Source organism: Pelobates fuscus, chromosome 3, assembly GCF_036172605.1.
Source record: "Pelobates fuscus isolate aPelFus1 chromosome 3, aPelFus1.pri, whole genome shotgun sequence".
NCBI lineage: Eukaryota > Metazoa > Chordata > Amphibia > Anura > Pelobatidae > Pelobates > Pelobates fuscus.
The window spans coordinates 127,928,684-127,949,700 of NC_086319.1; the positions used below are offsets into that span (position 1 = coordinate 127,928,684).

General features: G+C 43.1%; 1 protein-coding gene across 2 annotated transcripts in view; it reads left to right on the forward strand.

Annotated features, from left to right (window-relative positions):
* Nucleotides 1–2,144: 2,144 nt before the first annotated feature.
* LOC134602514 (core histone macro-H2A.1) overlaps nt 2,145–21,017 on the forward strand; it is an 80,140-nt gene continuing 61,267 nt past the window's right edge. The window contains exons 1-2 of one of the 2 annotated variants that reach the window (XM_063447459.1): nt 2,145–2,254; nt 17,622–17,823. In XM_063447459.1, coding sequence (XP_063303529.1) covers nt 17,652–17,823 — 172 coding nt within the window. In that variant the 5' untranslated portion in view covers nt 2,145–2,254; nt 17,622–17,651. The remainder of the gene's footprint in view (nt 2,255–17,621; nt 17,824–21,017) is intronic. The other variant, XM_063447460.1, reaches the window with a different exon arrangement.

The window sequence follows — 21,017 nt, forward strand, 5'->3', positions numbered from 1 at the left end:
TATTCATGGGATTCTTATGGTATGCTGAACGGAACAGCGCTTCCCTCTCTCCACACTCGGGAACCAGGACATCCAAGCGGTCCAGCCTTCAACTAGCTTGGAGGTAACCGTAACAGGCTGCTAAAAAATAGTATTGAATAATTCATTTTGAACAACAATATAATTAGCAAGAATTAAAATGTTTCTATGAAAGGCAGGTCATACCAAACTTCCTATGGTAAAGCATTGTGATTGGCTCAGATCAACACTTCTGATAATGTCGGCCAAGCAGACAGATCGGGGCAGAACCAGCAGCAGCAGACTGGAATAAAGGTAAGATTTTACTATATGTAAGGTGGGGCTAGGGTGCATGGTGATGGTGGATTTAACACTATAGGGTCAGGAATACGTGTTTGTGTACCCTATTGTGTTCCTTTAAGCACTAGGTAACTTTTATTAACCCTTTGTTATACCTCCTTACGGCCCGCGCTGCTCCGGTCCCACCATCCATCCTGTTCTGCCAGGCTGTGCTGACCTCTGGCCGACGTGGCGCACGAGCCCTGGTGCGCTGGCATGCATGCGCTATTGCTGACTCTTAAAGCAATAGTACCCTTTTTTCTTCCTGTGAACTGGTACTCTTTTTATATGCTGCCTTATTCTATTCCCTAGCCTATCAGCTCTCACCTAGCCCTATTTACACATCACTTCCTTGCCATGTCGTGGTTTCTTGTAGCCCGAGAGTGCGTTCTGTTAGCTTGTCTTTCTTTGGTATCTGACTTCAGCTTGTTTTCTGGTTATCCGTACGTCTGGCATCCTTGACCCTTGGCTCGTCTGACATTTCTATTCTTATTCCTTTATCTTTTCATGTTAAGTCCGGCCAATTTAAAGGATCGGTAATACGTCTAGCTGTTTGCCTTTCTTGTCCCTTAGTTTGCGTGTTGGGGAGCTTCACCTGGCCACCCCCCCAAATGTCAATGGATGTCTGGCATCAACATGCCGTTCATGCGCGCATCAGATGCAAGTTTAGCTCTGAAATATCATTACCTCGTCCAGAACTCCAGAATTCAAATTATGGTGCTTGTAGTAATCATTTAAACCACACAGCAATAAAGTCAGTATTTTGAATCAATAATTAGTATGCTTGAAACAGAAGTCGGTAATTAGTATGCTCGAAACAGAAGTAAAACAATATGTGGTGCAACGCTTTAGTGGTCATGGTGCAATAAATGAACCTTGAACTCAAATTCATATTCACCAAAAAAATGTTTCATTAGCCTTTGCTGTTAGCAGTTCTGTATTAAATCCCTTTTCATGAGGTATTATTATTTCGCACATCTATGTACAACCACATTTTTTTTAGGTAAAGTTGTCATCTTAACATACATTTTACTTGCAAATATTAGTAAGGTGTAATAAGTAAGTGCTGAAGCTCTACCCAGGCATTTATTATTTTTGGAAATTATATTTTAGTACTAACAGTGCATGATATTAAACTTTTAAAATACCAACACATTAAGGGATCAAAAAAAGATTATTTAACACTAAATAGAAAAATAAAATCATCACACCTAAATCTAGCTATCACAGCTAATGTTGTACCATAAAAAAAAAGAAAAAAATCAGCTTAGAAACATTATCTTTATCTAGCTATCAATCACACTAAAAATCTGAAACATTCTTTTACTTAGTAATTGCTAATGCATAATGACTGCATTCCCCACAGACAATATTGAAACATGCCCAGGCAAGTTTAACAAGTCTGAGAAAAAAAAATCAATGTGAATATCAGACACTAAAAAATGGCAGTGGTTTACAAATGTGCTAAAATTACTCAGCCTTCTAAAACTAAAGGTAGGTGTGGCTGTTTATATAGAATTCCCCTCTTTCTGGAGATTGCTTTATTCTGTTTGTACTGTAAAACAATCAAGCCCACATTCTGCCAGGCAATAAAGGTAAGCAAGATAGCAACCTATCTCTATCCAATAGAAATAGAATGTTGAGAGTCTGCCACTGTAAAAAAAAAAAAAAAATAGACGAACGTCCAATAGGCGTGTGCCTTACATTTACTATAGCGCAGCACCAAGGTACAGCCGAACTCCTGTAATGAAACATTTCTATTGCTCTATCTCAGCTGACATTCTAAGTGTACAGTATGAGATGGGACGTGACGCTTCTCCCCGCGTTGGATTGTGGGATTTCACTGACACAGCCTAGTCTTTCCAGTTCACACAGGGATTGAGGAAGAGACAGTAGACATATTGCTGCGAGCTGTAATGTAAGTAACTAGCAAGCATTCTCTATTCCTGGAATCATTGTTAGGAAGTTGCTTTTGCACTGAACCTTTTAAAAATAAAACCAAATATATAGGGCAGCATATTACAATATATTCCACTTCTGTTTGTCTAAGATATATATATATATATATATATATATATATATATATATATATATATATATATATATATATATACACACACACACACACACACACACACACACACAAAATAAACAGATATAATGTACAGTATTGTTCTTCATATGTTGTGAGTGTATTCAAATTTGTGTCTATATATATATATATATATATATATATATATATATATATATATATATATATATATATATATATATTCATAAGGGGGTCCCGTATGCCATATTGAAAACCTATGTACATTTCACAAAATTTACTTTTTTTGTGTAATTATGTTATATATTTTCTTTTACTGCAGCATTTTACCTTTTACATTTTATTTATGTATATACATATATTGTATTTGATATATATATATATGTATATATATATATATATATATACGTATATATATATATATATATATATATATATATATATATATATATATATATATATATATATATATATATAAAAAAATTTTAGTATTGAATAACAAGTTTGTCATCACATTTCCAGACTGACATAATAAGCTGTTTTGAAGCACTCAATGGTTTTAAGGCTGCAATGCACACTTTTAGGTTTGTATTTGTGTGGCTTAGCAACTGGGGTTTGTGCTTGCCTCTCATTTTATAGCAACAGGTGCACAAAGCGTAACCTAGTTTTTATCTTGAACACTTGAGATCTATCTAGGATTTGACTAGAATTACTAAATTCGAATTTTACTTTATATAGTATATTTCACATTTTACAAGTGAGGATTTAAAGAGTCAGTCAAACTACTATTAGTGTTGCAGGATTGCAAAGGTTACAGTGCTGAGAGTTCTCTGCACCTGTCTTACTTTCTACGATGACTTCTACAACTGCACTGTGTGTGCGTACACATGCCATATCAAATTCTGTACAGTTTTTGGGAGGAATTTCCGACCTTTCTTTTGTCACAGAGTGGAGATTAAAGGGACATGTATCACTTTGAGACAACTGTCTCATTCAGCTTTGAATAAGACAATTGACCGACTCTGCAGGCAACATCGGCTCCAGTGGGCATACTGATATAACTAATTCAGTCTCCAGTCCCTAGGAATGCTAGGAAAGTGCGTTGGGCATGCCTGACAGATTTACATATGTACAGTTAGAAAATCGCTTCACTTTGCAACATACTGACATGGGGGAAGAGAGGGAATCTGATTAGTGTGATAATGCAGAGCAGGCTCAGTTGCAGGTATTTCAATGTAAAAATGCATTGTTTACATTGCTGCCTAAGGACACCTCCAGTAGCATTCACTCAGACCTACACTAGAGGTGCTTTCTGGGTTGTGCAGCACTGACATTCAGCGACTTTATGCTCTGCATTAGGGCGATGAACTTTCCCCATAGAAATGCATTTATTCAGTGCATCTCTATGAGGAGATGCTGATTGTCCATTGCAGCGTTTTGCTCTGCCTCCTTAGCTGAGATCATCAGAATTGTCAAGCTCAGCCTATCTTGACTGAGATTGACAATTCTTATTATGCCAGCAAGGAGGCAGATCCGGGGCTGGGCCTTGCACTACGCTGGCTTAAAGGTGAGTTGTATTAGCTTTTAAGGGGGGCAAGGGGAAAGCCATGTAAATGGTGATTTTAACATTATCAAGGATACACATTTGTATTCTTGACCTTATAGTGTTTTTTAAGTAAGGGGGTGGGGGTTGAAGAACCACCCTTACCTGAGAGGCATGCTCCATAACACAGGCTGACTAGGTTTATAGTATGTTTATAAAGGTTTATTACATTCTTTCATTCTTTCAGTTTGTATACTTGTTTAAAAGTGTTTGTTTCCCGGTTTAAAATAATTATTGACAAGTGATGCATGTCCCTTTAAGTATAGTGCAAAAGGGGGAGGCATGGCCAACTACCGAGGTGGACGGCCGCATGGAGTAGGAGCTCAGGCGCAAAAGACCCTAAAAAGCCTGAAATATCGAAGCGAAACACCGTCTAAACGCTTCCGAGCACAGTACCTGCCTTACTGCGCAAGATGGCACCGGCGAAACAGACAAAACTCACGGACCCGGTCCGCACTGCTAAAAAGGATAAACCGCGGCCTACCCAAGAGGGCGAGGACGGACCTCAGACCTCGCAAGGTACCGAGCAGCAGGAGGAAAAAGAATGTGACACAGGCCACTACACTGATGCACAAATACAAATTCAGACCACCCAGGTGCAGTGAAAAGATTAATAAATAAAAAGGATAGTTACTTCCTTTTCTAGTCAGGTAAGACAAGAGGATTCCTCTTAATCCTCACAATTATAGAAACAGGGTAGAATATACCTAGACATATAAAAATAAAAGAAAAAATACGCTCATAGGGGAATAACGTAAAAACACAGGTACCCCTTATGTTTATACACACTCACAAGATATATGTGGTTTTCAGGCACATCAATTAGATGAATTTTCTTGAATCCCTCAGGGTCCGAATAGTAGTTTGGACATGTAAAAAATAAAAATTGACATAGTATAGCGTTGTTATGAAATAAAATAACAGCTTTAATGGTTGCACTTACAGTGTAACAATTGTAAAAAGGCCCATCAGAACAGATCTGTTTCTCCCATCGAAATGGAGCCAAACGTCCTTGTTGAAATTTCAGGCAGGCATAACAAATACACAATGATAAAATAATAAAAATAGCAAATAGCAATCACTGTCAGTCTCTACGCGTTTCGTCCGGATCACCAGACTTCCTCAGGAGTAGTGGAGTGCTTCAATCCTTCTGGGGATTCCCTTTTAAATCTTCCCGCCGGCATCAAATTTCTCGATTTCAAACAGCTGATTCTTAATGCGTTCATACACTCCATATATGGAGTTCCGGCTCACGTTCGTGGAACGCACGTGCGTTCCACGGACCCGGAAATACCCGCGTCGCCTTGGGCTGAGCGGATGTGTGTCACTGGAACGCACATGCGTTCCACTTCGTCCCCTCGTAACCCTCATCCATTTTTCTTTTTGGCAAGTGAGTGTCATATCTTATAGGTTTGGCTTGCTTGCTTTTATTATAATTAAAGTGAAAATTTTGAACACTGCGTCTGTCTTTTTTGTTTTTTATGGAAAAAAGTTGGATTTCTTTATCTTTTTTGTCCCTTCTATATTTATTGTTTTTAGTCTCCGCAATTTTCTCATCCATTTTTTGGACTCTATCAAATAATTTTTTTTATTTTTCTATGAATTCTGGACTTTTTTTATCAAAGGGATTGTTTTTTTCCAAATTACCCAATTCCTCTATAACATTATTTAAATTTTCCTTTTCATAATCCACTATGATTTCCATCAAAACTACTGCAATCTGATAGTGGACATCACCCTATATGGCTCTCAGGGGTCCCTAAAAGCCAATTCACGAGGCTGAGGAGGAACTGTACTGATGAGAAGTTATACACAGAACAAGCAGATCTTTTGATTAAGAAATTCGTAGAGAAAGGTTACAAAAAAGACCAACTACAGATGGAGGCAAAGAAAATTAGGAACACTAACAGGGGGGACCTTTTGGTAAATAGAGCTAAACCATCAACTAATATGAGAAATCCTTTCGAGTTTTCATTCAATACACAGTTTAACTCAAAAGCTTTTCATATCAACAAGATCTTTAAAAAGCATTGGTCAATTCTCCAACTCGATGAATTTCTGGGACGTAAATTGCCAGACATTCCTAAAGTTATATACAGAAAAGGGAGAAACCTCTCAACACACCTTACACCGAGTTTCTTTAAACCTATAAATACAATTGGAGGTAAAAGCTGTAGAACAGGCTTTTATACATGTGGGCAATGTAAAGCCTGCAAATATAGACCAGGCCTTACCCATACCTTTAAAAGCACAATTACGGGAGAAGAATTTAAAGTTAAGGGAAATGTAACATGCCTATCCACTAATGTAGTGTATGTGTGGCTGTGGGGCACAGTATGTGGGAAGAACAGGGCGGAAAGCGAAAGTACGCTTTCTAGAGCATTTGAACAACATAAGGAAGGGGGTCCAGAACCACTCAGTTCCCACACACTGTAATAAGTGCCCAAGCTTCAGAATTTCTAACTTGTCTTGGATTGTTATTGAACAGGTGAATTTGGATGCAAGGGGAGGGGATATCATCACCAAACTCAGACAGAGGGAGGGATTCTGGATCCATAGGCTTAAAACTTTACATCCACTAGGACTCAATGTGGATTTTGATTTAATTTGTTTCTTATAAATGTATTTATAATTTGTATTTTTTATTTTATTTTATTTTTTACCATTTTTATTTTTATTTTATTTTTGGCCGGATGGCTCCAGAATCCTCCCCTTTATTATCCACACATCCCTCCTTTCCGGCTCACCCTCTGTCTTCTATGAAATTTCATTCATATACATATAGATAAAGCTGTACTGTATAATATTAGTAATGTGGTATTACTTCTGGTACACAGATAAACATGTTTGTACTTGTGTCTTTATAATACATAGTAGTGTGTTGCTAGAAAGATAGGAAGGTCCTGTTAGACCTATAAGTTCGATGGTGATTAATAACTCTGACTCTATCTTTATTTTATTTTTGCTTTCATACTTTATATCTTATTGCATATTAGATATTTTATATGTTTGTATAAATGAATTTAATACGATCTTATTTTATTTCATTTTATTTTATCCTGCTCCTTCGTATGGGTTTTTTCCAATGCTGCCGACGACTGGACGAAGTGGAACGCATGTGCGTTCCAGTGACACACATCCGCTCAGCCCAAGGCGACGCGGGTATTTCCGGGTCCGTGGAACGCACGTGCGTTCCACGAACGTGAGCCGGAACTCCATATATGGAGTGTATGAACGCATTAAGAATCAGCTGTTTGAAATCGAGAAATTTGATGCCGGCGGGAAGATTTAAAAGGGAATCCCCAGAAGGATTGAAGCACTCCACTACTCCTGAGGAAGTCTGGTGATCCGGACGAAACGCGTAGAGACTGACAGTGATTGCTATTTGCTATTTTTATTATTTTATCATTGTGTATTTGTTATGCCTGCCTGAAATTTCAACAAGGACGTTTGGCTCCATTTCGATGGGAGAAACAGATCTGTTCTGATGGGCCTTTTTACAATTGTTACACTGTAAGTGCAACCATTAAAGCTGTTATTTTATTTCATAACAACGCTATACTATGTCAATTTTTATTTTTTACATGTCCAAACTACTATTCGGACCCTGAGGGATTCAAGAAAATTCATCTAATTGATGTGCCTGAAAACCACATATATCTTGTGAGTGTGACATAAACATAAGGGGTACCTGTGTTTTTACGTTAATCCCCTATGAGCGTATTTTTTCTTTTATTTTTATATGTCTAGGTATATTCTACCCTGTTTCACTACACTGATGCACCTGTGACTGAAAGGAGGCTGTATGCTATGCTTCAGGAATTTAGAGTATCGCTCCAATATGACTTCAAAAAGGTCACCAGCGAGTTGAGAAAATATATAAATGACATCGGTGAGCGCGCTAACCGTCTTGAGGCACGCACTGATGAAATATGCTCAGAGCAAAACGGCTTGGCAGAGACTGTACACCAACTAACGATGGAACACCAGCAGCTTAAGCGGAAGATGGCTGACATAGAGGACAGATCCAGGAGGAACAATGTCCGCTTCAGGGGGATCCCAGAGTCGGTCTCGAGGGACGCACTAGTGACATACCTGTTTGACATCTGCAAAACACTCTCACCAAACGTTGCAGACTCGGAATGGATCATGGACAGAGCACACCGACTTCCGCGACCACCGAGACTCGCCCAAGACACCCCGAGAGACACGATGGTGCAGTTCCACTACTTTAGCACGAAAAAAACGCAGCTGTCCGCGGCTCGAAAACTGTCGAAATTGCCGGTCCCTTATGAAGCAATCCAACTATATGCGGACTTATCTGCTACCACCATGGCCCGCCAGAGGGATACCCCACAAAGATTATCGTGTGGAAAGATGGTAAAAACTACACAGTGGAAGAACCTGAGGTGGGCATGCGACTCCTTGCAGAATGGGGCCTCTTCCCGTACAAGGAACCTGCAGAGCGGGCCGACAAGCAACCGAGAAGGCTGCAAGAGGACTGGCAGATGGTGGGCTCACCAAATAAAACCAGGAAGAACTGATGGTCCGAGCCTCGGACTGATGGGCTTCGTGTACCACATATATCCTTTACAAAATTGAAATGCTATAGTGAACAGGCGAGGGCCCTGCTGGGTTCTTTCCTGAATCCAAAATATCAGTGTGACAATGATATGTTTAATTGGAAGTTTCAAGTTCCCAATCACTATAATTGTTGATGTGTTTATGATGTTTGTACAGCGCTAGATGTTATATGGTGATAGCATAGGTCTACCAAGTTAACCCCCCCCCCCCCCCCCGAGTTTGGGGATGGTACGCACGCGAGTTAAGACTGACGTGCAATCACTACTGGTTGAAATGATAAATGTCTGGGGAACTGACACTGTCCTTGATGTAATGTCCCTTGATTGCCCCTGCTCGCCGATAGCAAGCTTACGCACAAATTGACCAGTCACTAATACCCTTTATACAACTATGGGCACATTTGAGCGCCTCCCCCTCCCCCTTGATTAGCCAATACGGCACCGCCGCCATTCCTTAATGGTCGAGCAAGGTATCCTATCCCCTACAGAGCAGACGAATGCCCTCAATGAAGGGACAGTTGCAGAGAGGGACTGGGGAGGAGGGCGGGTAGGCAAAGCTTGAGGCTGGGTTGGTAAGCAGGGGACAGGGGCACAGACGGAACAGGCATGGTGGCTACCTTGACAGGACTAAGGTGACGAGAAATGTCCCCAGGGTTAGGGAATGGAGCATGAGCGAGGTAAATGTCGACGCTAGGCAGGTAAGATTCTGCCGACAAGGAGGCAACCCCATGACAAGTGGCAACGTAGGTGCTGACCACAAAGATGGTGCACATGAGAGAGGAGAGGGTCTTTCCACCGCTCCGATGCCGGCCTAATCTCTCCCAAGACGGATGGCGAAGGGCGACCGGGATAGCCGACCCTCGCATCAGTCGCGTAGAATGCCTAGTGAGGCGTTAAATTTTTATTTATTTTTTTAAATTCTTTATTTTCGTTGTGCATAGCTTAGCAACATACAAGCTTGTCATGTTACGACAACTGTGACAAACATTATTGAGTATACATCTAGATACGGTGTCATAGCATGTGAGAATATTGTACATTTTTGTGTGATTAATACACAGGTGAAAACTAAGCACTTTTTGTTTTTAAAATTTAGACAGGTTAGGTAACACGCCCAGGGTTGTGCTATTTCTGACAGGTGTGGTGGGTTATGTGTTGGTTCCCTGGGATACTCCAGGTTTGGGTGTCTGTGAATGCTCGTTGGTGCAAAGTGTAGCGTTAGTTGGTAGACTAAGAGCAAATATATGTTTGTTACAGGTTTGGGTTAGGCTTGTGGCGACAGATGTCAGTGGGTACCTGTCCATGGGCCCCCGTTTTGGTTTGTGTTTCCTCAGGTGTGGGTGAGGCTCCATGTTGCAGGGTACTACCTGCGGCATCTTATCTGTTTCCCCTTACCGTGGGGATGGCGGGGGGACGGAGGGATGTGTCTAAGGTGGGCGCCATCAATTTGTCTATTGCGTAGGTCTGTTTGTTATCGTTGGGTGCATGGGTGCCTCATGTGTTTAGTGGTAGAGTTTACGAGCAGGATTAGACATGTAGCAACAGGGAAATAAAAAGTATCAATATGAGCATGCACATCACATGTGGAGGAAGGGGTGCCTGCGGGATGATATGCCCGTAAGGCATGTAAGGGGATCACAGCTGAGTATCGTTACTAAATGCATGAAATAACAACAACAAAGTAGTTAAATAATAAAATAAGTAACATAAGGCTATAGGCCTTCTATGGTTGTGTAAGAGTTCAGGTTGCCAGCCTGGCTGTTATGAGCAGGAGTGTCGTGGTTGCGACAAGGCCGGTTCATCAGGCTCAGGTGTTCCGAGGTCGTTGGTTTTTCGTCGCTTGGTCGGTTGAGGTGCTGGCTGGTGTTTCCCATGTGGTGATTTGGGCATCTTCTGCAGTGTGTGGTTGTTCCAGGTGAAGTCCCAGTGCTGACAAGAATGCCGGTGCCCCCATCGGAGAGGTGAGATTGTGGGTGGTCGCTGCGTGATGGACAAGTAAGGAGCCGGTGTTACCCCATCTGTACGGTATGTTGGCTTTGCGCAGGGCGGCAGTCACTGGACCAAAAGATGTGCGTCTGATTAGAGTGGCCCTAGTTAAGTCTTGGAAAAACAAGAGTTGGGTGTTCTCAAATTCTAGTGGCGTTTTGCCTTTCACGGCAGTCATTATTAGGATTTTATCATGTGTAGTGGCGCATCTCAAGATAACGTCTCTGGAGGTGTTAGGTGAGATGCGGGCTGAGCTGGTTACACGGTATATACCATCAAGTGTAATTCTTTTTGCCACTGTGTGCGTCAGGATCGCTGACAGGAGGCGCCGCATGTAGTTCGGCAATTCTTCAGTGGTGATGGTGTTAGGTATGCCGCGGATTTTAATGTGCGTGCGCCGCTGTTTGTCTTCCAGGGACATTAATTGTGCTGCTAGGACATGTTGTTCTGTTTGCAGCTGCTGGACTGAGTCTTGCAATGTGGTTATGGTGCTGTGGACTTGTGTCACGTCCAATTCAGTATTAGTGACTCTGTCTGTGATCTGTTGCATGTCCCTTTTAATCAGGGCAACGTCAGCGGCCAAAAGTTTTTGGATGTCCGCCAAAAGCACCTTTAAGTCCCCTTTAGTGGTGGGGGAGTGGTGGGGAGTCCTCTAGTGAGGTAGGGGCTATGGCTGGATCTTCCTGAGGGTTCTGTGTGTTAGGGGTCCCCCTTCCCTCTGTTTCTGGGGCGGGGGCCATATTAGGAGGGGGGTCTGGTTGTTGTACTGGGGCCAGCCCCGGTTTGGTCAGCATTTCCCCAATATCCCTACCTTGGGTGGTTGTAGGCTTTGGTGTGCGGCGGCCCATGCTTAGTGGATCCGGCGGAGGGTATGCCTGGTGGTCACGGCTATCCCCTTGTCTGCCGAATAGGGCCTCTAGATTGAGGATTGGTGCCGCGTGGTAGGCCGCGGTTTTGCGCCGCTGCCGAGGATGCTTCGGGGCATGAAAGAAGGGCATCGGCCTGTTCGTCCCTTCACTGTGGGTCCGGGTGTGCGGTTTGTTGGGGCAGATGGTCCCCCTGTCGGGAGATATTCGCCAGATTGCGGGCGGCGGACCGGGAGCTGAGGAAGATGGCGTCCGTGCAGGTTAGTTGGAAAGCTCCGCCCCTAGTGAGGCGTTAAATTTATGTATATACTTTCTTTCCCCTTTATGTCCTCGTACTAACCCCCAAACCCCATGGTTCACAAATGACGACACACATACTGTAATTATGAGTCACCGTGCCCCCCTATTCCGCGTTTACCCAATAACAGATAATGGCTGATTCTCTCACGATTCTCTCGATGAACGTCAAAGGTCTTAATAGTCCCCACAAACGCATGATGACAGCGAGCGACATTTTAAAGTCAAAAGCTGCGATAGTATGCTTACAGGAGACTCACTTTTGCAACCGTAGCCCACCCAAATTCCTAATAAAACACTACACCCAAGATTATCATGGAATGGCCAATACAAAATCTAAAGGGGTATCCATATACTTTCACAGGGACTGGGGCTTCTCCCTTACCAAACAACACACGGGCAAGGATGGGAGGTTATTAATATTAGTGGGATCGCTCAATGGACTCCAAATAACGGTGGCATCTCTGTATGCCCCCAACGACACCCACAAATCCTTTTTAACCACGGCCCTCCGGAAAATTGACCGGCATAAACAGGGACACACAATAATATGTGATGATTTTAACTGCACGCCAGACCCATACATGGACATATGCAGAACGAACTACAAACAGCCAGAAAGCAGGTCGGTTTCCCTGGGGAACCACCTATCACAATTACTACACTCTCATGACTATTATGACGTATGGCTCAACCTGAATCCACGGTCTAGCGAGTCCACCTGACATACTCCAGGATAGACCTATGCCTATTTGACAAACGCACTATATCGCATGCACTCACAGGGCGCGTCGGCTCCATCACCTGGTCGGACCACGCACCTATCATGATCACAATGCAAACACTTCAACCTGCTAGAGGAAGAGGCACGCGGAGATTGAATGAGATGCCCCGCAACACCTCAAGGCCGTAGAATCCCATTTAAAACACTATTTCTCAGACCACGCACACTGCTCGATTCCACTGACGACTCAATGGGAAGCGCACAAGGCGGTAATGCGAGGTCACCTAGTACAAATTGGCTCCATGGCAATAAGAACCCATAATCAGGAACAGATGGACCTAGAGCGGGATATCTCCACGCTCGAAGCCCAACATAAAACGAACCCTACAATACCGGTCCACAAACGTCTAGTAACTTTAAAAGCAAAACTAGACGCAGTACAACTGCATACGACTGAGAGGCACATGCGCTATCTCAAACAAGCCTACTACATAACAGGGAACAGAGCGGGCAAAAGATTAGCTAATAAACTAAAACAGAAACACATACAATCCAAAATACCCTTCCCCACTACCACGGTAGGGGCCAAACTTTATCATCCCCAAGACATTGTCAACAAGCTCGCAACATACTATGAAACACTTTACCAACTAGGCAACGATCAGCAGACCCATCAACCTACTATGGAGGAAATAGAGCAGTTCTTGATGCAAACGAATCTACCCCGACTGTCGCCAGACCAAGCGGACTCGCTCACACAACCATTTACTGAAGAGGTCGCATCAGCGATCCGATCGCTCCCTAAACATAAAGCACCCGGCCCGGATGGCCTGTCCAACTACTACTATTTAAAGTTAGCAACACAACTCACCCCCCACCTCACTACACTCTTTAACTATATTAAAAACTCAGGTGACATCCCACGGGACATGCTAGGTGCATATATTGTCACTCTGCCCAAACCCAACAAACCCCCCACACTATGCGCCAACCTCCGTCCCATCTCCCTCCTCAATGCGGACGTAAAGCTATATGCCAAATTAGTGGCGACGAGGCTCAAGCCTCTCCTAACCACGCTGATATCCGCGGAGCAAGCAGGTTTTGTGCCTGGTAAGCAGGTGGGGGACAACACCAGACATTTCCTGAACCTCATTGATTGGGCCAACCGTTCCTCCCAAAAGGGGCTGATTTGGACGCCGAAAAGGCGTTTGATCGCCTACACTGGGGTTATATGGAAAGGACCCTAGTGGCAATGAATTCCCCCCCCGAATTAATTCGTAGTATCTTAGCACTCTATAAACAGCCCTCGGCCAAAGTCTTCAGCACCGGCTTTCTTTCAAATTCATTCGACATCCTCAACGGCACACGGCAAGGGTGCCAGTTATCCCCGATCATCTTCATTATATGTCTAGAACCGCTTAGAAGACAAATCAATCAACATACGCAAATCATGGGATTACACACACCAGGGGGCATCAAGAAACTAGCACTCTTTGCGGACGACATCCTGCTTTTCGTCACAAAACCAGTCGCTTCTATCCCAGAGTTGCTGAAACTTCTGGAGCAATATGGCCAAATCTCGTACTATAAAAACAACACAGCCAAAACCCAAGCATTACCTATTAACCTCCCACGAACCAAGGTGGCCGAGTTGAAGGGGCGTTTTAGCTTTGATTGGCGACGTGACTCGTTGGCCTACTTAGGGATAAACTTGACAAAGTCCCTTCAGACCATTCAGAAAGAGAACCACCACCCGACACTGCATAAAATAAAAAAGACGCTAGAGAAATGGACGGACCTGGAAGTGTCCTGGCTGGGGCGCATAAACACCTTGAAGATGATGGTGTTGCCCCTAATTCTCTACCTATTCCGTACACTCCCCATAGCCCTGCCGAACAAACTCGTATCCCTGTTTCAATCCACGATAAACGCACATGTTTGGAAACGTAAACCACCTAGGGTGGCACAACGCAACATGGGTCTCCCATATGACAAGGGAGGACTGGGTCTCCCGGACGTGAGAGGTTATTACAGGGCAATAACACTAGCCCAAAGTATACGGTTATTACAGCCAACAAGCACCTGCTCCCAGCCACTGTGGCTGGCATTAGAGAACGCTTGTTTACGCCCATACGACTTGACTCACTCCCTGTGGACAAACGTAAATCCCCCGGCTACAGCCATTCCCAAACTACAATGCACGCAATTCCAACTGAGATATTGGGTATCCTGGGGCAAGTGTACAATAGGGACCGTACCACTACTCATGTCAGCGCCAGTGGAAGCACTGGGGGCCCTGTCGGCCGATCTGTCTCTAAAGCAGTGGGTCGATAAAGGCATAATCAAGGTGGGCGACTTATGTATAGGACCAGAAATCAAACCGTTCCCCACTCTCCAACAGCAATACTCACTGCAGATGAGAGGCATATTCTTATACCTGAGGGTAAAATGCGCCCTTTTAACGAAACTGAACGAGGAGCAGAACTTAGATCCCCTGGGGGTAACACTGCCACAACAACTTTTGTCATCTAAGTGTACAAAACCACTAGCCCTCTGCTATGGAACTATCTGCTAGGCCCGGCAACTCATAAATTATCTTACATGTCTCAGTGGGAGGAGGAATTAGGAGTAACGATCCCATTAGCTCAGTGGCATGAGGCAATGCGCAACACTAAACGCGCATCGAGGAGCCTGTCGCTCTGGGAGGCTTATTGCAAAATAATGATGCGATGGTACTTGGTGCCCCACAGGCTGTCGCGCATCTATGCGGATGCTTCTGAGAAGTGTTGGAGATGTGAGGAAGGCAAGGGCACGATGTTACATGTATTCTGGGACTGCCCAATCCTGGGAGAGTATTGGGAAAAAATAGGGGCACTGATAGCTGACGTAACGCAATGCAAAGTCCCTTGGGGCGCCAAGTAGTACCTGCTACACATCGTCCCAGAGATAATGCATCACGGCAACCGTACAGTGGTGCTCAATATTCTTACAGTGGCGAAAATTACTATAGCGCTTCACTGGAAGAGTAAAACAGTACCAACAGTGGAGAGCATATGTCAAAGGCTGGACACGATTAGCTCCTATGAACGAATAGCAAGCAGAGTACAGGGCAATGAACAAAAATATGTACGAGAGTGGGACTGCTGGCCAAACAGATAGGGGGGCCCCTAGCACATAGAAACCTAGTGGGACTACCGCTCATGACGTTCTGGACGTTCACTAATAATTTTAAACGATTCTTAACTGTAGTGGGAAGCGAGAGTTGAGACGGCCTACCTCACAAAACATGTACAATTACATACTTATACAATTACCGAACGACCAAGAATGCACTGGACTACAGCCCAAGGGCTGCAAACCCTACAAATGAAAGACGAAGGGGCGATATGATGAACCAAATATGACCCCCACTTCCCCCTCCTTCCTCCCCCCCCTCTTTATTTTTCTCCCTTTATGTTCTCCCTGTTTACCCCACCCCAGGTGACGACCTGTTAGTGACGGAGTCCACGCATGGGGATCATACCGGCAGATCACGACCGACTGTGGCAGATGACAGGCGAGGGGGTGAGGTTAACCTCTTAACCATGACAACAACAAGACATACCCGCAACCTCCCGATACATGCTTAACCACAGCGACAACCAAATATTATATACCAATAGGGAAGACGTAAATAACTGTGGCTTACTAGTGTTTCAGGCCTATATTAGAGTGGAGCAAAGACATCACGTAGGGTACAATAGCAGATGTGATCAACACTATATTGAGACAACGACTGTGACTGAAAAAGGTTAAGCCAATATTAACGCATGAGAGCTATGGTACACGGTGATCCTTGCTTGTAGCTGCTCACTATCTCATTCATGCAATGGTATGTGACTTCCATTTTGTGGATATAACAATTTTTGTATATGCTCCCCCCTCCCCCTCCCCCCCAACACCTGCGTGTGGAAATTAATCCCTCTCATTAATCTCCCTTTTTCCTTTCTGTACCCTATTGTCGTAATTTACTCTTCGGCCGAAGAGAAAAAAACAATAAAAACAGATATTGAAAAAAAAAAAGCATAGTGCAAAAGGGATTTATGCAGATAGCTAGAGCTCTAATCAGTTTGATGAATGGAAACTGAGACAGGTGGTTATTCACTAAAGCAGGGCTTGACAAATCCCAGGTCACCGTGGCCACTAGAAATTTTGTCCTGGCACCTGGGTGTTTGTCAGCCGATTCAGCACTTGCCACCTTCGGGCTCCCCTCTGAGGCAGGTGGCTGTCTGTTTGCCAGTGAGTGTGTGTCTTCTGTTGTCCTTCTGCCTTGCGCGCCCTGCAGTGATGTTGGGAGCTGGTATATGACGTCATTCCGGCCTCGGCATTACTAAACACACTGTGGGGAGCGAAGCAAGAAGAGCTCTCTCCCCGGAATAAGATCCACTCCAGCTCTACCAAAAGTAGTGAGCCTGGGTGGACCTACATTGAAATAAAAAATACATAAATAATAGTTTGTGAGTGTGTGAGAAAATGTGTGTGAGTGTCAGTATCAGTGTGTGTCAGTGAATATATGTGTGTGCCTGAGACTGTCTGTAAGGGAGTGTGTGTATCTGACAGTGTGTCTGTCAGTGAGTATGCATTTGTCAAATCAGTGAGTGTGTGCATCTGTTCATCAGTCTGTGAGTGTTTGTGTGTCATTCAGTTAGTGTCTGTTAAGGTGACCAGCCGCCCTCCGATCACATTGAAAAGGTGTTTACCTTTTTACCCACACCACGCCGTTCTCACCGTGGCTGTCCCTGCCTCAATGGCTGAGATTATCAATCTTGATGATCTCAGCTAAGTCAATGCTAATCAGCATCTCCTCATAGAGATGCATTGAATCAGTGCATCTCTATGGGGAACATTCATCGCCTCCATGCAGTGCAGCAATAGACTAGGAATCACCTATAGTGGCTGTCTGAGTGACTGTCCTGCAGGGACAGGACATAAACACCAGAACCACTACCTTAAATTTACATTACGTTAACCTTTAAGAATTCTATTTTTGTCATCGAAAATTAAGCTTTGTTAAAAAAACATAAACTGGCTCCTAGATTTCAAGCAAATTTGTCTAACCCTGTGTTAATGTATTATATCTTCATATTTTATTTTTTGCTAGAGATTGTAACATCATGTGTTATTTTTATTTTCATAGTTTTAGATTTACTGGTCAAAACTAAGCAGGATGTCAAGCAGAGGAGGTAAAAAGAAGACAACAAAGACCTCACGGTCTGCGAAGGCTGGAGTAATCTTTCCAGTTGGCAGAATGCTACGTTATATTAAAAAAGGACATCCCAAATACAGAATTGGAGTTGGAGCACCAGTATATATGGCTGCTGTACTGGAATATCTAACAGGTAAAGAAAGTTCGCGCAAATTAACTTTTGTTAGTTTGGGTCTTTTTCACTAAACCGGGAATTGTGGAGAATTGTCAGGCAATTGCAAGACTTATTTTTTTTTAATTTTCAACATTTTAACGAGCGATAGATAATAATATAATCCAGCTACGGACGGGCAATTTTGCTAATTTTTTTTCAAATTTGTATTTTATTCAGTTTCAAATACAATAAGGGATACAGAAAGAAAAAGGGGGGGCGACAACAATCGTTTATCACTATTAACAAACAGAAAACAAAAGAAGGGGGGGGGGGTAAGGTCACGAGATTATACAGCATTGACAAGTTAATATGATAGTATACTATTTTCACATCGTACTAGATACATATGTCCCAGTTATACAAACTAAAAACAGTAGTAGTATTTTGCAGCAAACCCTACAATTACATACATTGCGTCAATAGTCTTGCAAGAGATATACAACTAAAGAGGAGCGAGATTATGATATTTACAGTAATATTGTGCAGGTAGTGCATTAGTGCATCCTGTTAAACGGTTGTAGTGTGGGGGGCTGTGTGTTGAAGCACTAAATCACCTCTTCACCCTGTGTTTTCCATATTTAAGGAAGACCATCGTGTCCAACTATATTGCGAGGTTTCTTGCTGTTTGGGAGTAATGGCAGAGAGCATTTCATATTTTAGATATGCTCGAATTATTTGGTGAAGCAGTGGTAAGGGTGGGCATATTGTCTGCTTCCAGTGTGTGGCAATTAGGTTGCGAACCGCCAGTATCATTACCGTGAGTATTTGTCTGTCTGGGACAGCTAAATCGTCAGGTAGCCTAAGAAAGATGCCTACGGGCATTGTTAGTTTAAGAGTTTGTGAATAAATCTTGGTCCATAAATTCTTAATTTCGCCCCATAGGGGAGCAATAATGTTACATTCCCACCAAATGTGGGACATGGTTCCCTTTTCTCGACTACATCTCCAGCATCTATCCGGAGAATTTGGATAAATTTTATGAAGTCTGTCGGGTGTTAGGTACCATCGGAAAATTAGTTTCTTATGGGCCTCTAAATGGGAATAGCAAGATGTTATCCCTTTTAATGCTAGTATCGATTTGATCCATTGCTCATTAGTAAAGTTCAATTGAACTTCCCTTTCCCATTGTGTTTTAAACTTAAATTCTGTGGTAGGGATCAGGTTCTGTAGTACTGAGTAGCTTAGAGATAAAGTTTTGTTTTTAATCGGGTTTTTATGGCATCTGTCATATAGAGCGATCCTGTCTCCCACCTTGTCCTGTGTCTCTCCCAAAGATGTTATTACTTTGTTCCCTATTATGCTTTTTAATTGCAAGTAGGGGAAGATATATGAGTGAGGTAGGTTATATGTGGCTTGCAATTCTGGGAACGGTTTGATTTCGCCTTGTCTACAAAGATCAATAATGCGGGAGATTCCCAGATCTTTCCATCTATTTAGAGATAACCAAGGCGATATTGTGTTTAGAGTAGTCAGTGGGGCCCACGGCAAGAATTTATTTTCAGTAGTGAGATTGCGGTGTATGCTATCCCATGCTTTTATTGAGAACCTCGACAGTGGTAGCAAGGTACATGTAGGATCTCGAAGGCTTTTGGGGGTCCACATGTATTCCGGAATTGAGCTTTTCGGATTGTACTCGTTTTCAAGGTCCACCCATTGTATGGTGTTCTTAGGGGCGTGGAGTTTAACCGCTGTTTCCAACACAGCCGCTCTTTGATAATTTAAGATATTGGGGACACCCAATCCACCCCCATTAGTTGGGGTCTGGAGTAAGGACAATGGTAACCTCGGCTTTTTCCTTTCCCATATATACGTAGTAATTATGCGTTGAATGTGTTTGCTCAGCGTAGGTGAGATTGGAATTGTAATCATTCGGAAGATATATAATAGTATGGGGAGTATCACCATTTTAATGGCATTGATCCTTCCCATCCAGGACAGCTTAACATCTTTCCATTTATGGAGTAATCGTGTGCACAGTAGTGGTAAAGGAGACAAGTTATGAGTGGTGATGCCTCTAAGAGTAGGTGTTATTTTAATCCCTAAGTAGGTAATATGTGTGTGTCTCCAATCAAAGGAGAATGTGTTCTTTAATTTTTGTACTGCAGTTGTAGGAAGTCTGATTGGTAGGGCTTGAGTTTTTGCTTTATTCAGTTTATAGTATGATATTGCACTATATTCGTCTAAAATTTGCATGAGGTGGGGTAAGGCTTGCATTGGTGTAGACAGAGATATTAAAACATCATCAGCAAACATGGACAGTTTATACTCCTTAGCAGATACCTGAACCCCTGTGATTTCTTTACATTCTCGTATTTTATAAGCTAAAGGTTCCAAGGACAGCACAAACAATAGGGGTGATAAAGGGCAACCTTGGCGGGTACCATTGGTAATTGGGAAGGGCTGCGACAAAAAGCCAGCATTAGAAACATTAGCCGTAGGGTTAGAATATAGGGTAAAGATCCCAGTGATAAATATTGTAGGAAACCCAAATTTTAGGAGGACTTGCTCCATATAGCACCAATTTAGCCTATCAAAGGCCTTCTCCGCGTCCAGCGCTAAGAGAAGACCTTCCATATTCTGTGATTCCATATGGGACAATATATTCAAAATTTTTCTCGTATTGTCTGAACCTTGCCTGTGTTTAACAAAGCCAGATTGGTCGTTGTGAATTATCCTTGTCATTATGTGTTTCATTCTCTCAGCCAAGATTTTAGCATACAATTTTGCGTCACAATTCAGCAATGAAATAGGCCGGAAATTTTGACATAGAGTGGCTGGTTTGCCTGGTTTCGGCAGAGTGGAGACGTGGGCTCTTAACATCTCCTGTGGCATATTGCCGTTTAGGAAACAGTGGTTTAGGAGCATTGTAAGAGGGGAAATGAGAGTCCCAGAAAACGTCTGGTAGTAGATGTTAGGGAGGCCATCTGGTCCTGGTGATTTTTGTGCGGGTAAAGTCTTAATCACCTGTAACACTTCAGTGTCGGTAATCGGGCATGTGAGGAGATCCATGTCTGATTTGTGTAGCTTGGGAATGTTAACTGATTCTAAGAAATCCTGAACTTGGGCTAGCGATGGCGTGTGTGTGTCTGCGTCTTCCCGAAGGTTGTATAGTTTCTTATAGTATTGTGCAAATTCGTCTACGATTTTCTGGGGGTTGGTAATTTTGCTATTGT